This window comes from Miscanthus floridulus, chromosome 19 (genome assembly GCF_019320115.1).
Source record: "Miscanthus floridulus cultivar M001 chromosome 19, ASM1932011v1, whole genome shotgun sequence".
NCBI lineage: Eukaryota > Viridiplantae > Streptophyta > Magnoliopsida > Poales > Poaceae > Miscanthus > Miscanthus floridulus.
This window is the reverse complement of record NC_089598.1, coordinates 404094-422154: the sequence shown is the minus strand read 5'-3', so window position 1 is coordinate 422154 and position 18061 is coordinate 404094. Positions and strand designations below refer to the sequence as shown.

Here is an 18061-nt window from a genome sequence, read left to right as displayed (position 1 = left end):
GTTATATGGGGTAGATTTAGCAAAGAAAAAGATGGTGAATTACTAGGGTAGATCCGAGAGCCACCGTTTAAAACCGAACAGGTTGTCGCTAAGCTGAGACAAGACGATGGAGATTTTATACATGTGTAATGATAATGGTACATAGGGTATACATATTACACACGCTATAACGATAGTGGGGGCATGAAATTAGAACCAACATGTGGCAAGAAAGGAAAGCTACTTTTTACATTAGCAAGAAGGGCTAAGCGTATAGCTTTTGATTGAATATAAGTTTTACTCATATCGAAACTTCACATGCACACATCCAAGCACCAGTTGAACCAAAGAAAAAGGTTGGAATGTTCCACGTGAGAAAATAGTACTTCATCTGTTCTAAATAATTAGACGTTTTTTTTTTATAATAGGGAAGGGGGGAAAAGGTTGAAATCACATACAGCTATACAAGCAAGAGGAAGCAGAGAGCAGGAGGAAGAGGGAGCAGAAGCATTGGCTAGATGTTGTTGTGTCGTCTGAGCCTGGATGATAACTGGGAGCAGATGCTGAGGTAGGGAAGCTGCGGCCCTGATGTCCTGTTCAGATGCACCACGTACTGAGGATGTGGATGTCCATGTCCTCCTCCTTCTCCTTCATCTTGTTCTTGTTGTGAACCATTGGCGGTGCCTTGTTGGAATTCCCCTGTGGTCTTGTACACCTGAATCTCGAAGAACACCGCGGCCGACAAGCTGTCAAGTATGTCGCTGTTCATCTCCACGCCGTCGCCTGCAGGTGCGTGGACGACGACGTCAGCGCGGCACTTGATCCGATGTCGGCGTCTATGGTAGGAGACGATGGGTATGCGCAGCTCCTCCAGCGCGGCGGCGATGCGCTGCATGGTTAGGCACGGGCAGTCGTGGAGGAGCCCGCCGCCGACGTCCAGCAGGCCTCCGAGCGCCCACTGCGGTTGCCGCTGTTCTGGCGGCGGGGGGCGCATGGACAGGTACCGGGTGGCCGCGTCGGACATGCTGGCGAGAACCAGCTGGTACGCGACCGCCGCCTCGTCCTCCTCCTCCTCCTGGTGGTACTGGTGGTGCTGGTGTTGCCGGCGCAGAGACTCCAGCAGGGTGCTCCTGTCGAAGCCGTGGCGCGTCACCAGCTGCTCGACGGCTGCCTCGTCGACGCCGACCTGCACCATGGATGCTGCGTTGACGTCCGGTGGGGGCATCGCCAGGTACGCAGGCATGTCCGCCGGCCGAAGCCATCGGTGCGCCATGACCTCGGCCATGGTCATCCGCTTGCTGGGCCTGACGATGAGCATCCCCGCGATGAGGTCCCGCGCGTCGTCGGACACCCAGGACGGCACCCGGTACTCGCCGCGCCTGACGTTTCTGGCGACCTCGGAGATGTCGTCGTCGCCGTCGAAGGGCAGTCGGCCGCAGAGCATGCCGTAGAGGATGACGCCGCAGCTCCAGACGTCGACGTGGGGCCCCACGTACCGGCTGGTGGCGCCGCCGAACAGCTCGGGCGCCGCGTACAAGCAGCTCCCCATCTTCTTGCGCATGGGCTTGGCGTCGGTGTAGACCTTGCTGAAGCCGAAGTCGACGACCTTGACGACGACGGCGGCCGCCTCGTTCATGAGCAGGACGTTCTCCATCTTGAGGTCCCGGTGCGTGACCATGTTGCGGTGGCAGAAGAGCACGGCGGCGGCCAGCTGGCGGAAGATGGTGCGGGCCTGCTCCTCGGGCAGCCTCCCCTGGAGGACGACGTGGTCGTGGAGCTGGCCGGACTCGGCGAGCTCCATGACGATGTAGGTGTGGGCGTGGGTGGCCATGGCCTCGTAGAAGCGGATGACGTGGGGGTGGTGGCCCTGACTGAGCAGGCGCATCACGCGGATCTCCCGCGCCATCTTGTCGGTGGACAGGCCCTGGGCCAGCATCTTGGCGTGGGAGATGATCTTGATGGCCACCTTGAGGCCCGTGCGCCGGTGCCTCGCCTCCCACACCTTGGCGAAGCTGCCCTTGCCTCGCAGGCTGTGCAGCTCGTACCTCTCGCGCAGCGCCGCCTGGTGGCGCTGCTGCGACGCCGCCGCCGCCGCCGCCACGGACGGCCTGCTGCTGCTGCTGCTGCTGCCATGCAACGCCTCCGCCTGTTGCTTGTTGCTGCCTGCTGCTGCTGCCATGGATCGATCGGAGCAAGGAGAGGCTCTTCTGCTTGTTAGGTGTTGGCAGCAAAGCAAAGCAAGCTAATAAGGATCGATCGGAGCCAGTATTAGCATATTAGCAGGGTGATCAATTGAATTGAGGGAGATGGAGGAGGAGGAGGAGGAGGCGATAGCAGGTGGGTGTGCAGGGTGTTATAACGGCTACGGACGTGCAGTTTGTACGTGGAAAACAAGGGAGGAGAACACAGGTGGATCCACGTCCGTCCGTCCGTCCGTCGTCCACTTCGAACGAAAAGAAACCCGGCGGGCGGGCCAGCGCGCGCGCGGTCGGTCCAAACGATGCTGCACTACGTGACTGTGACTATCTAAGAGAAGAGAGCGAGACCCCTGCTTATTAGTTATTACTGTATTACAGTATCGCGTATCCAAACAAACACATCTAAACAAACTAGTACATACGGACGTAACGAATCCACTAGGTAAAAGAAAGGTACAGGTAATTCTGATGAAATTAAAATCAACTATAAGGCTGGATACACGTGGATGCATACATGCTGCTGAATTTTTGTTTCTATACTGTCTGGTTTTGAACTGAACCCAAACTGAATTCAAACGCTTTTGAAAATGATTTGGAAATTCAGTTTTCAGAAAAAGAAAAAGGAAAATAATTCTTTTTCTCCCTCCCTCTCTGTTTTGGCCTGTTCCCTGGCGCAGCAGTCGACCTCAGCCCGCAGCAGCTCTGGCCCATCTCTGCTCCCCGCGGCCAGTGCCTTTCCCCGCAGCGGCCCAGCTGGGACCGAAGCCCAAGCCACGCTCCCGTTTCCCTTTCTCCCTCTGTTCAGCTGACAGTCGGGACCCACCCTTGCCCTCACTGTCGCACAGGGCCCGCTAACAGGGTCGCCCCCTACCTCTTTTCCCTGTGCATGAGTCGAACGCGACGCTGCTCCGAGCCAAATCCCACAGCCCCGCATCCGATTGTTCCGGGATTTGGAGCAATCTGCACGAGTAGAAGCCCTATAAGAAGCCGCCGCCCCCTCCGTGCTCTCTTTTCCCAACTACGTGCAGCCTCCCTCGTATCGAGTTCGCAGCGCCGACGAGAAGCCCTAGCCACCGTCGTTGCTACCGGTTTCGCCGTCCGCCGCTTCTTCGTGTCGCCTTCAAGCCGTCGCCGAGCTTCTTTCCGCGGTAGTGAAGCTCCTCACACCGTTTTCCCCTCTGTTTCCGCCCTCGGTTGCTCACCCATCGTCACCGTTGCTCCGCAGAACGTCACCGGCCGCCCCGTCTAGTCGCTCGCCATCTCCGCCTCGCCTTTGACCTGTTTGAAGCCCTAGGCGAGCTCGCAGTTGTCTTCTCTTTCTCCTTGTGCTTTCCCCGCGTCGAATAGTGGTCCGTAGGCCGATTTACGTGTTCGCTGGCGAGGTCCTCGCCGCCGGCAATGGCTGCCGCCGCGCCGGCTACTATTCAGGCCGCCGCACCTCTCTCTCCTTCTCTATCATCTAATCTAATCCATCCACTTGAGATCCAATGGTCCAGGATCGCCCATACCTCTTCGCTGGCCATTTTCTTAAAGAGCCCCTTGGCTTTCTCATAATTGTGCCTGTTGTCCCCGGCGTAGTATTAAAACCCGAATTTTATTTACATTAATTCGTAAATTAGTTCGCGTTATTTATAGAACTGCATCTAGAACCCTTTTTCATCTTATCTTCTCCGTTTAAATCCGATTTCAGTGCAATTTGCGTCTATGTGATCGTAGCAACGTGTAAATTAGATTTATAAGCTTTTCAACTTGTTTTTCTACTATTGGTGTACTGTTCTAATTATAGTTATTGTTTTCTATGCATGATTGGCTTCAGATGCTTGTGTGGTGTTATAATTGTGATCGAGTATAGACGGTGAGCAATTCGTTGGTGGTCAAGAGCAATACTTTGATGAGCAGGATCAACATGAGTACTTTGAACAAGGCAAGTATAGCATGTGATCTTCCTTGATGTCCTATTCATCATTTAATTAACTAGTCATATGCATGTGTCTAATCTGCTACCCGTAAGGACATTCTAGTTATTTGTTACCTTGTACCTTCATTTCCGACGGGTGATACTTGCATATGAGTAGTTTGTTAGCGCTCAATTTAATTATACATGATCCGAACAATGACTAATGGCTATAAGCAACAAATGTTAAAACTTGCTTTTTAGCAACTTGGACATAGGGTGAGGGAGCTCTTGTTTTATCATGATGTTCTTGGCCCTCCCTAAGGACTTATATGCCAGCAAAAGTTGGGACATACAGTACAATCGGGAGTGCCACATGGCTCTGGCTTTAGCTCAGTAGCAGGATCTTTTCTAGCTTGTTAGTGGTTACCCGCAAGGGCGCAAAAGGGGCTTGACGATCTAGGTATAGTGCGACCTTTGTTCCTAAGAGTACTTCTGCGTGAGTGTGCCTTTCGAAAGGGGGCTCTATATCCCCTTACTAATTGGAAACCAAGAGGCTACTAACTTGTTTGGGAAATTTTTGAAAGGCTTCATAGTGAACCCTACCGACCTTCCTTTGTAGAGGGTCAAGAGATTAGCTACCTCGGACGAAAGGGTAAATCACGGTTCTCGGGTAAAGATGTACAAACTCTGCAGAGTATTAAAAACTGTTATAACAGCCATGCTCAAGGATACGAGCGGCCCAAAAAACTCACATAATAGAGGACGGAATATGATGATTATTATTTATATATATGTTGATGATTAATGATGAGATAAAATGTTGCTTTATATGATCATGTGGTGTAATTGGGGCTTAAGCACAACTAAATGCTAAATTAGTGTTAAAATTTGAGACTTAATAAAAATGTTAACCGCAGTACAACCAGTGTCGGCCTTTTGAGCTTCATAACCCCATGTTATTCTTGTTAAGTTCGAGATGTACTTATATTTGTCTATTTTTCATTATTTGGATAAAAATCACAGATGGGTAACACATGGCAATGGTTACGAGGACTTTCCTATGGATTACTAGTCTTGCGATCAACTAGTCGACCGTCCTGTAGAGTGTGGAGGCTCTCGTGGAGAGTAGTTATCTAGTTCTTCCGTTTTTATTATAGACTTGGTACTATTGTAATGAATTATTATTCATGATGTAATAAACACTCGTGATGATACTTTATAATTTGTCAGTTTATGTGTACGATTGATCTTAGGACGCACATAAGATTTATGCATTCTATTTTACTCTTAAAATTAAGTGTGACAACTGCACGCGAGCTGTAATTTCCATTTCCTTGCCTTTTTAATTTCTTTGATCTTTCGATGATATGGAGATATCGATGATCGTCGTTTGCAACATGCATGCATGCATGATACGATATATCATGGACACATACCTGCCTCCTGCACACTTAACGTCACCCGAATTTTTTATTTTTTAGCCCTTTTTTTTTAAAAAAAATCACAAATATGGCCCTCGAGGTATGTTTTCAAAATCTGGACCCTTAGCTCAGCGTCATCATTGGTGGCGCCGAGCTTACACGTCTCGGCGCCATCAATTCTGGTGCCTAGGTCTTGGGCTCGGCGCAGACATGGCAGTGACTTGGCAGGCACCTCGGCATCGTAGATATTGGCGCCGAGCTTGGCGCCGAGCTTGGCACCGTAGATCTTGGTGCCGAGCCTTGTGTTACGTATGGTCCCTCCCTTCCTTTCTCTCTTCCTCACTCTCTACCGCGCCACGCCAACGCGCCGCCAGCGCTGCCGCCCTGTAACAGAACTGACCAATTATACGAAATTAAGTAAGAAAATCATCTGCCAGAGCAAACGATTTAGCAAACTTAAGCCCGTATAACCCGGTAGTCCGTGAAATCACGAAAGATTTCAAACCAACTCATATACCAGCCAAGATCGTAATAAGTTTAGCGGTCACCATCACATATTACATAAAAGTTCGTATCACAGATACATAAGAGTTTAAACATAGTTATTACAAATGAGTTCGAATAAAAGTAGCGAAAGCCATTTGTTCAAAACCACACACACTCACACGGAGTTCAAATACAGTGCCAGCTAATGATCATCTCCAACAAAAGCATCAGACGAGACGTAAGGAATGACCATGCCCATGGTCCTAAGCATCACACATCGCAGGATAAAGGCAGTTGATACAGTAGCCGTAATACATCTGCCCATCTACAACAAGTGGGAATAAAACCCTGAGTACGAAAAGGTACTCAGCTAGACTTACCCAAAATAACCAAAAATAAAGTGACACCAAGGATTATAAAGGGCTTTATAGTAGGGTAGCTGACTCATTTGTAAAAAGAGGCATTTTTAGCATTTCAAGAATCTTTCCAAAAGCATTATTGTCAAGTTAATTATTATTAACCTGTCGACTACATTTGCACCTATACTAGAGCAAGCATGTGCTTAAGCAAATAATGATAACCAATGATCATTAACAACTTCCATAATGTCATATTCCTTATAACTGTTCAAGTGTTCCATCAACATTACTACAATGAAGTCACTCAAGTCAAGTGCTCACTATCTAGGAGCAATGGCGATTCGAATCGATTCCTAACCAGCTGGTGATTTATTCCTTACACAAACCTCACTCACTCGCTAAAGTGAGGTATCGGTCACCGAGTCAACTATCCAGGAAAATCTCGAGTTTGCCAGGAACCACATGTACCCGGGGGCCGACCGACTGCCCTTTGGTCTTATCATCGCGCCCCCGTGTCCTACCACACCTGCTCCGGCATAGTGCACTGCGGGCAATCTACTCGGCCCGAATAATCTCCCAGCTTCGTGGTCGAAAGGTACTTTATTCGGCCAGCTAAATGTAAGGCATGCGTTCAACATGACCTGAGGCCCAACAACGGTCGGTCCTTAATCGACACAGACGGAAAGCACTATAGTCCAAAACTCTGTAAGTCTCCGTCCGGTCTCAACTTCAAATTAACACTTAGTTATACCATGACTACATAGTTATCCAAGCAGATCCAGGTAACCACCTATAGCTCGCAGGTGACAGGAAATCACCCGACTTCTACTGGTCTAAGCCAGCTAAGCATTGACTCGACTGCGGATACCAGGGTAACAAGGATATAGTATAACAAAGGTAGACAAGGTATAATGCAGCAACAGTTGCAAATAACTCCTGAACATAATGCATCAATTAAAGTAAAGCATTTAATTAATAATTGCAAACCGGGGAGAAAAATGCTCCGGGGCTTGCCTCTCTCGAAGGAGCTCGGGCGGTGATCGGGGCACTCTGGAAGTTCCTCAACGTCCTCCTCATCTACTTCGGTCACTTCCTGCGGCTGCACCTCGAGCTGCTCCTCGGGCTCCTCGGGTATGACGACCAGGCTCTCGGTTTGCGATCCTGTATGATGCATGTGCATAAGTGCTTATGCAAAAGGTGCATCGAATGAAATGAACACAATGAATATGCTTGCATGCAAGGTAGTCAACATTATCCAAAGACATGTACTACAAGCACATGTCATCTACTGCATTCTCTTCTATTACTAATATGCTAAGTCAACACATCTCATTAAATGCTTCAAAGATACACCAAAGCTTCACTAATTTCTTAATCATGCATAAAGCAACATTTGATTAAACCCTAATTAATAATAGATTTGAATAGCAACATCTATTTTTATAGCTTAGAAAAATCTTAGAAAATTACTATAGCACAATACTACCCTAAGTAGTCTACCGTTAAATTTTTATGACATTTGAATAAGTGGAGTAGCCTACACAAAAATGACAAGCTATGGCATAATTATGAACATGAAAATACTTTGTATTATGAAAAGTGTCAAACAATAGATGTAATATTTTTCCTATATTCTATACAGTAAATAATCATTGCATAAAAATTATCACATGCATGTTTTATACAAATTTTGCTCTCTAGCAAAAATAACAAAAATCAACCATTAAAGGCACTTGAACTACATCTCACAATTTTTCTACAGGACATGCATGGCATATATTTTTCCTAGGAAGTACATTACACAAGAAGAGTAACAAACTTTGAAGCTTATTTTTCTGATACATATAGGTTTTACTACACATTTTACAAGATATCAGCAATATCAAGAATTAAATAAAGCTCTACAGAAAAGTATCTCAAAAATGACATGCAATATTTTTAACATGTAGATCTGGTGACAAGAAATACAACAAAATTTGTTTCAACAAATTTGGAGCCAAAATGAGTACACCAACATTTTCCAAAGTATTTCTCTTCCCAAATAATAAAAGAAAAACCGAAAACAATTTTCCTATTACTACTGGGCCGGCCCATGGGAACGACTGGCCCACGGCCATTTTCAGCCTGTGTAACCGAGCGGAGGGAAAGGCGACGGCCTGGCTCGGGGCTCTAGCCCAAGGCCGACCTGGCCCAGCACGGCCGAGGCGAGACGGCCACGCCACGCCGGCGTTTGAGGCACCACGGCGGTGCGGCCGCTGCCAGCGGGCCGACAGCCATTGCCGGCCATGATCGGGCAAGCAGGCGTGCGCGCTGGGTCCGCAAGAAGATGGCGAACCTGAGCAGGTCACTCAAGAGGATAGAAAAGGGACGGGGAAGCCTTTTCCACGGCGACGTTAAGCGTGGCGGTGCCATGACCGACGGCGGCGAAAACGCGCAAGGTAGCTCTACCTTGCTCAAATGGTGTCCCTGCAGCGAGCACCGGGTGCCGGGGAGCGAGGCGGAGCGACATGTGCTCGATTGCGGGCAATGGTGGACCACCGGTGGCCAATTTTGCCGGCGGGGCTGCGGTGGCGAGGGCGGCGCGAGCAGAGCTCGGTGCGGGGCGAGGTAGAGATGCAGCGCGGGAGAGGAAAATGAGGAGTGCTAGGAGAAGTGGAGCTGCGGGGCTTGAAAACGGGCGAGGCGCGTGCTCACGGGGGCCACGGGACGCCACCCACCCGGCGTCGCCGGCATACGCTCGCCACGCGGCGCGGCATGCCTGACGCGGTCGGACGCGTCTGCGCGCGCGGAGGAGAAAGAAGACAGCGCGCGGGGTGGGCTGGGCCAAGGCGAAGGCGTGGGCGCGTGAGGATCGCTGGGCCGGCTTTGGCTGATGGGCCAGAAGTGAGGCGGCGGCCCGTTAAAAGAGATAAATAATTTTTCTAATTCTATTTTCAATGAATTTTCAAATATCAGTTTTCAAGTACCATTTGGAGCAAGAAAATGACTTCTTTTGAAAATGGCCCAAAAATAAAAGTTGCTTAGAATTTAATCCTCTACAACTTTGCTTTAGGGACCAACTAAAAATTTTGCATAGATTTTGAATTGGGAAGCAAAAGCTAAATAGAGAGGATTTTTTACCCTTTCCAATAATACTTTCAAAAGCATATTTTATCAAAAGTTTGAATACAAACTTTGCTCCAAAAATTGTGCTAAATAATTCTAGATGATTTACAATTATAGCCAAACATGTTTTATTAACCTAGCAAGCATAATTAGGGCAAAAATAACTCTAAACAAGTGTATGCAACATTCATGTTTCATGAGCATGTTTCATATGTTTCGAAGCATGGTTTCAGTTATTATTTACATGATTAGGTATGTATGATTAGGATGCTTGATGATGCATAATATGCATGATTTGCAGTGCCTAAATGCTTGCATAACACTGGGGTGTTACACGCCCCACCGCGCTGGCGACGGCGCCCGCGCCCTCGCCGGCGCCCACACCGTGCCGGTGATCTGTGAAAATATTGCACACATTACCAAGTAGATAATGTCTCTGTTGACACCGTTTTTTGCACATGTCAAAATGATCAGAGTGGGCTAATCGGCAGAGGAAAGTTACTGTGTACGCTGACAGCCGATGAAAATCAGCTTGTAAAGATGGTTGCCGATGAATGGTGGTGATCAATGGAAAGGTTGATTTAGACTCGGGCGTTGCCGATAAGGTTGGAGATGTTATTATCAATGCCGATGAAGGAAGGCTTGAAGACTACTGCCGATGAAACAGGAAGTATGCCGATGAAGGAAGGCTTGAAGACTACCGCCGATGAAACAGGAAGTATGCCGATGGAAAGGAGGACGGTGAGATTTCCATCGTAATTGAGGCGGACAGGGAAATAGATAGGAGTTGATTTCCTTTTCTATATTTGTTAGAGTATGATTCATGTAAGAGTCACGTGTTTCCTTAGATATGGGCTTGGTGTCCTAGTTGTGTTTGGTTATGTCTCTTTAGATCAGGGTATAAATATAGAGTGAGGGGCAATGTAATAAAATATATATCAATCAATATCAAAACCAATTTTTACTCTTATTTGCATCCACTTACTTTTCGGCGACTTCGTCAATTTGCATATTTTCCCTTTTTACGAGTTCTCATTGATTCGGCGAGTTGCATAGCTTTAGTGCGACCTTCGACGATTCTCGAGTTCCGCGTGAGTACCTCTTGGCTGTGACTTCCGGGCGTATCGCTGTGGTCAGGACCAAAGTGCTCGTATCTTCATCCTTGTCGATTAACAGGTCAAATCGACTGGCACGCTTTGGATATCGATTCGGGTATTAGCCCTTTGTGTTTGCAGATCTACTTTTGCATCAACACATCTTTTGGCACGCTCGGTGGGACCAATCAATCCGATCAATATGTTTAATTCCGAGATCAATTCAGAGAACATTATCGCGGTATCAGAAGAAGATCTTAAGGAAGAGCAGAGGCAGGCTATGGAAAAGGCTGTAGAAGAATACAGGCAGCTTTGTCTGAAATCGTTTAGCCTGAACAAGAGTGGACAAGTCATCCAAAAGCAAGATTTGCCATTGCCTCGGCATGTTACCTTTGACTCCAATCCTGGTAAACTTCAAGAGATGGTTAATTCTACAGTAAATCATGCTTTGATTAATCATTCCAATGTGTTGTCCAATACTGTTCATAATGCTGTGGTTCGAACTCTCAAAGAAGGACAAGCGACACCGCATTACGTTGGGCCTGCCTATCACCAACTAGAGCTGGCATCTATCAGTACTCCATCGGCTCCCTCGGCCGTTGTGGGTACAGAAGTTACTTCCCCTCCAGTATCGGCAGGTTTACCTAATATTCAATCTACACCGATACGATCAGATTCGGTACTACTAGGAGGACGAGTTCAGCTTAATACAGATCTAGCGGCATCAGCTATGTCAGGCCTTGTGTCTTAGAATAGCCAGATTCCTGCTAATTGGTGGGATATGGTATGCCTCCGGAGTCATCTACTTTCAATCCTGGGTTACCTCAAGTATTTGATGCAGTAGGAAAAGCTCCTATACCATCGGCTGTTTTGCCGATGGCTCAAATGCCTCAATATGCCACAACAACTACTGTGCAACCAACTCCAGGAGGTTTCCAGATGCCTCTGGTTCAAACACCCAATTCAAGTCCATCGGCAAGCTTACTGCCGATGCAGCAGAAAGCCCCTGCTATGAGTCAAACTGGGGTTCAGTTCAAGCCTCAAGCTAGTTATAATTATCCAACAATGTCAGCAAATTACCAGCCATCGGTAAGTTTTGTACCGATGAGTTCTAATAATGGTTGGTCAGGACAGTTACCTGTTCAACATATAGTTCAGCAAAATCAGCAGGTTGCAGGGATTCAACAGGGTCATATGCAAGCTGGTTTCCAGAATCAAGCATCGACAGCTCAGCCGATGAATCCTTTCCAACAGGTTAATGGACCACAAGTAACGGCAAATATGTCGATTGCTGGAGATCGTGGACCACAAAGATATGTGGAGGGATATCAGCAGGCACCTCCCATAGAAATTCAGCCAGTTCGTCAGCAGGAGGCTGATGCTTTTTGGGCCGATAAGATAGCAGAAATTATGAAGGATCAGTTTGGGATAAAGCCCAAGGTCAATACTTATTCTTATCGGACTCCTTACCCTCCTGCATATGATTTAATTCCTCTCCCAAATTGGTACAAGGTACCAGATTTCACTAAATTCTCTAGGCAAGATGATACATCAACAATGGAACACGTCAATCGCTTTATTATTTAATGTGGAGAGGCAGCTAGCAGAGATGAATTGAGAGTTCGATTATTTTCATCATCTTTGTCTAGATCGGCATTTACATGGTTTATTTCATTGCCACCAAATTCTATTATTACCTAGGCTGATCTAGAAAAACAATTTCATAAGTATTTCTTTGCTGGAATCCATGAAAAGAAGCTTACCGATTTAGTAAAATTGAGACAGCGTAATGATGAATCGGTAGAAAGCTTTGTGCAAAGGCTATGAGATGTAAAAAATAAGTGCTACAGCCTGGTGCTGGATGATCGGCAGCTTGTCGATTTGGCTTTCCAAGGGTTATTGCCACATCTCAAAGACAGATATGCCTCTCAGGAGTTTGAAAGCCTCAGTCATCTCGTGCAAAGGGTCTCTGATCAAGATACTAGGGTTTTTGAACCTAAAAAGAATTGGAGTAAAAAAGTATCATTTGTTGAAGAAGTAGGAGATTCTGATTCTGATGAAGAACCAGTTATCGGCTTAGCTGAGTGGGTTAAGAATAAAAAGCCGATATCTTGTCCCTTTGGTCAAAAAGAGCTAGAAAAGTTTACCTTTGATATCACCAAGGCCGACAAGATATTTGATCTTCTACTTCAAGAGGGCCAAATTAAGCTGTCACCTAATCATGTGATCCCATCGGCAGAAGAGTTGAAGAAGATCTTGTACTGCAAATGACACAATGCAACTTCACACAGTACAAATGAGTGCAAGATGTTAAGGCAACAGTTACAATCGGCTATTGAATCTGGGAGAATTAAGTTTGGTACTTCCAAGGCCCAGAAGCCGATGAAAATTGATCAACACCCTTTTCCAGCAAATATGTTGGAGGCCAAAGGGAAGACCAAGGTATTGACGTCAGAGGCTGCTGAGAAAAATGCATCAGTGGATGCCCAACATCGGATAACTACCGATGATGCAAAAAGTAAGGGTTTGCTGGGAGAAAGCAGTAGTTCCAAAAATCCTCCTCGACCTGGCATTGTGATTACTCATCGAAGGCAGTAGGAGAGTTGGCGTCAGTGAAATGACCGATATCGACAACAGCAAGAAGAGAGACGTCGGGAAGAATGGCATCGGCATAAAGATCATTGGAGGTGCCCGTTTTTCATCCATTGCTGGGAAGAAGGTATTAAATTGCCAACTGTTGAAAATTGCCCCGAGTGCAATGGTTATTATGGGGTCAATCGGTTAGAGAGGAGGTTTCAACCTGGCGATCAGGGTTTATTTATTAATGAGCCGATCAGAGGCAGAGCATCAGTGCATGATCGGCTGGGGGGCAGACTAAGTGTATATGAGAGGCTTGGTAAATGTGCTGGATATTTTCCAAGGAATCAAGAGGAGCTTGAGGAGATGGCAAACGCAAGAGTTCCCGATGAAGAAATATTCTACAGGGACCCTAATATACGCTATGTAGAATCAACTAGGACCTATTATCAGCCGGTTTGGAAAACCAAGTTTCCTCGATGATGCCCGGAGGATCTGACAAAGACACAGAGAAGGAGGATGCAACGTGAGCATTAGGAGGATTTATATCGAGAGGAAAATTCCTCCAATGAGAGGTCTGGTCATCAGCAGTGGCAGGTAAAACATAAAAATAAGGGTCCATCGGTAGATGTTAATATGGTATTCATGTTGCTGATGGAGTTTTTGGCACTATCTGATAATGAGGAAGAAGTTGTTCTCTCTGATCGGGTAGCTCAGTTGACACTAGATCCAATGATGGTTGTTTTTGAGAAACCTACCGATGATGAGAGACAGCATCTTAAGGCTTTGTTTGTGAAAGGCAGAGTTGATGGGCAGCCTGTATCTAAGATACTTATCGATGGAGGGGCTGCGATTAATATTATGCCTTATGTGATGTATCAGAAACTTGGTAAGGGAGATCAAGACTTGACCAAAACCGATATGATGCTGAAGGATTTTGAAGGCAATGTGTCACCGTCTAAAGGGGCAGTATGCATTGAATTGACTATCGGCAGCAAAACCTTGCCGACGACGTTCTTTGTTATTAATGGCAAGGGTGCATATAATCTGCTTCTAGGGAGGGATTGGATTCATGCTAATTGTTGTGTTCCTTCTACAATGCATCAATGCCTAGTACAGTGGATTGGGGATAAGATTGAGTTTGTCCCTGGTGATTCTTCTTATATCATCACATCGGCAGAATCAGATACTTATGAGCGAACTAAATGCATATCAGGAGAAGTTTGGGAAAAAGAGTTCCTTAGAGTTGTTGATTATGAAATTCCACCAATTCAAGCAGTCGGTTCTGAAGAAGAGTTTTAATGGATAGGTTTGCCAATGATAGAAAGTTAGGTCAAGGGTTTACATCGGCAGATGATTTAGTAGAAGTAGATATTGGTAATGGCGATAGGCCAAGACCTACTTTTATTAGTGCTGAGTTAGATTCCAAGTGTAAGCAGCAAATAGTTGATTTGTTAAAAGAGTATAAAGATTGTTTTGCTTGGGATTATACTGAGATACCTGGATTAGACTGATCGGTAGTTGAACATCGGTTACCTATCAAATCTAGATTTTGGCCATATCAGCAGCCAGCGCGCCGATGCAACCCTAATATACTTCCTGACATTAAGGCCAAAATAACTAAATTAATTGAGGCAAAGTTTATTCGGCAGTGTCGATATGCAGAGTGGATCTCTAATGTGGTTCCTGTTTATAAGAAAAATGGAAAACTTCATGTTTGTATTGATTTCAGGAATCTTAACAAAGCCACACCGATGGATGGCTATCCAATGCCGATTGCTGATTTGTTGATTGATGCTGCAGCCGGACATCAAATTATCAGCTTCATGGATGGTAATGCAGGTTACAATCAAATATTCATGGCTGAAGAAGATATTCCCAAGACTGCTTTTAGATGTCCAGGTCATGTAGGGCTGTTTGAATGGATAGTCATGACGTTTGGTTTGAAAAATGCCGGCGCTACTTATCAAGGAGCTATGAACTTTATTTTTCGTGAATACATCGGCACATTAGTGGAGATCTACATTGATGATGTAGTGATTAAGTCTGGAGATATCACAAAACATCTAGCCGATCTACGAAAGATACTGGAGTACACAAGGAAGCATGGATTAAAGATGAATCCTAATAAATGTGTGTTTGGTGTATCGGCAGGTCAGTTCTTGGGTTTTATGGTGCATCAGCGGGGCATCGAAATCAGTAGGAAGTCTATTGATGCAATTAACAAGGTGGTTGCTCTTGCCAATAAAACTAAATTGCAATCTTTGATTGGTAAGATTTATTTCATCAGAAGATTCATATCTAATCTGTCGGGTAAGATCAAGGCTTTCAGTCCATTACTTAAATTGAAAGCCGATCAGGAATTTGTATGGGGAGCTGAGCAGCAGTTAGCCCTAGATGAAATTAAGAAATATTTAACAAATCCTCCAGTGCTAGTTCCACCTCAACACGGGAAACCTTTCAGGTTGTATTTGTCAACTGATGATACCGTTATCGGTTCAGCTCTTATTCAAGAATTTGAAGGGAAAGAACATGTTATTTATTATTTGAGCAGAAGATTAGTGGATGCTGAGACAAGGTATTCGGCCATCGAAAAATTATGTCTGAGTTTATACTTTTCTTGTGTCAAATTAAGACATTATTTGTTATCTGCCGAATGTATGGTCATATGCAAAGACGACGTAGTCAAGTATATGTTGTCGATGCCGATATTAAGTGGTAGAATCGGCAAGTGGGTTTTAGCATTATCAGAATTTGAACTGCATTACGAATCAACTAAGGCAGTTAAGGGGCAAGTTATGGCTGATTTTGTCACTTAGCATTGTAATATAGTGGACTCTCTAGAGGTTGCTCCTTGGACACTTTTCTTTAATGGGTCCACATGTGGCGAAGGAGCAGGTATCGGCATTGTGTTGATTTCGCCTCAAGGAAGAAAGTATGAGTTTTCATTGTCGATTGTTGCTACATCAACAAACAATCAGGCTAAATACAAAGCCTTGATAAAAGGGTTAGAATTGCTGAAGGAGATACGTGCCGAGGCTGTTGAAATCTTTGGTGATTCTATGCTAGTTATAAATCAATTGGCTGGGATTTATGAATGCCAAAGTGAAGTTTTGATTTCATATTATGAAAGGTGTTTGCAATTGTTGAAAGGATTTAGAGATTTTTATCTTGAACATATTTCTCGACTGCATAATGAGGAGGCTAATCGACTAGCTCAGTATGCTTCAGGGTATCAGCCTATTCAGGAAGTGCTAACATCAGCAGTTGATACCGATGACTGGGGGAAGGAGATTGTCGATTATTTAAAGGATCCATATAAAAAGGTTGAAAGACGTATAAGGTTCCAAGCTACCAAGTATGTGCTCCTCAATGATGAATTATATTATCGAACTATAGATGGAGTTTTACTTAGATGTGTTAGCAGTGATGAATTGAAAAGCTTGATAGGTGAAATTCATGAAGGAGTGTGTGGGGCGCATCAATCGGCTTTCAAGATGAAGTGGATGATCAGAAGGAATGGATACTATTGGCTGACTATTCTTGAAGATTGTTTTAAATATTTTAAAGGATGTCAGGGGTGTCAAAAGTTTGGTAATATTCAAAGAGCGCCTGCATCGGCTATGAACCCTATAATCAAACCTTGGCCGTTCCGGGGATGGGCTATCGATCTCATTGGTCAGATTTATCCGCCATCAAGCAAAGGACATAAATTTATTCTGGTTGCTACTAATTATTTCACAAAATGGGTTGAGGCAATTCCTTTAAAAAAAGGTGACATCGGCTAATATGATCGATTTTGTGAAAGAGCATATTGTTTACCGATTTGGTATTCCTCAGACTATCACTACCGATCAGGGCACTATGTTTACATCAGGGGAATTTGATGAGTTTGCTGTAGGTATGGGAATTAAAGTTTTAAATTCTTCTCCATATTATGCTCAAGCTAATGGTCAGGCTGAGGCTTCTAACGAAGGGATCATCAAACTCATTAAGCGCAAAATTGAAGAAAATCCTAAGAGGTGGCATACAATATTAAATGAAGCCTTGTGGTCATATCGGATGTCATATCATGGTGCAACCAAAGTGACGCCTTATTAGTTAGTATATGGACACGACGCAGTATTGCCTTGGGAAATTAAAACTGGCTCTAGGCAAATACGTTCTCAAAATCAGCTGACAGCCGATGATTATGATACTCTTATGAAGGATGAGTTGGAAGATGTGGCGGGTCATCGGTTAAGGGATTTAGTTAGCATCGAAGAAAATAAGAAAAGAGTAGCCAGATGGTATGACAAGAAGGTGAAGGTAAAGGAGTTTACCAATGGAGATCTGGTCTGGAAATTGATCTTACCGATTGGGACTAAAAGTTCAAAGTTTGGAAAGTGGTCTCCTAATTGGGAAGGTCCATATCGGATAAATCAATCTGTTCCTGGTAACGCATATATTCTAGAAACCCTCGAAGGGGTTGTGTTTTCCAGAGCATTAAATGGAAAATATTTAAAGAAATATTACCCTAGTATCTGGATAGATGCATAAAAGTATAAGTGCCGATAACAGTCCTATCGGCTAGAATTGTACAAGGATGTCAATGTCTCCTAAAGTGCCGATGCAATAGACAAGATTTACAAGTTTAACAGGGATTGGATAGCCAATATCGCACGCAGGCGAATCTGGTCGGCTTCCTTCATTTCTTTGATGTCTTCATCGGCAGCACCCTCCACAGGCTTGAGTTTTTTCTTCATGGCCAAGGCTTTATGAGCCTGGATGTCTCTTTCTTGCTGAAGGGCCTTGATGGCATTGGGTAGTTGGCTTTCTTCTTGTTGAGCATGAGTTAAAGCTGCCTCGACTTCTTTCAATTCAGCCAACAGAGCCATCTTCTTTGCTGATAAATCTAAGATTTTCTACTTAAGTTCAGCGTCCGAAGTCTGCAAGTTGCCGATGC

At 45.2% G+C, this 18061-nt stretch overlaps 1 protein-coding gene across 1 annotated transcript; it reads right to left on the bottom strand.

Annotated features, from left to right (window-relative positions):
* Nucleotides 1–434: 434 nt before the first annotated feature.
* LOC136528665 (serine/threonine protein kinase OSK1-like) lies at nucleotides 435–2158 on the bottom strand. The gene is made up of 2 exons (XM_066521628.1): nucleotides 659–2158; nucleotides 435–592 (listed from the first exon to the last, which is right to left on the bottom strand). The coding sequence occupies exons 1-2, from the start codon at nucleotides 2156–2158 to the stop codon at nucleotides 494–496; spliced, it is 1599 nt and encodes a 532-aa protein (XP_066377725.1). The 3' UTR covers nucleotides 435–493.
* Between the last annotated feature and the right edge of the window lie 15903 nt (nucleotides 2159–18061).

What these genes read in the sequence shown, in the direction of transcription:
- LOC136528665 (XM_066521628.1), bottom strand. Translation starts at nt 2,158, where the DNA reads ATGGCAGCAGCAGCAGGCAGCAACAAGCAACAGGCGGAGGCGTTGCAT. An exon ending in GGGAATTCCAACAAGGCACC is followed by an intron (nt 593 to 658) that starts GCCAATGGTTCA and finishes CCACATCCTCAG; the next exon opens with TACGTGGTGCATCTGAACAG.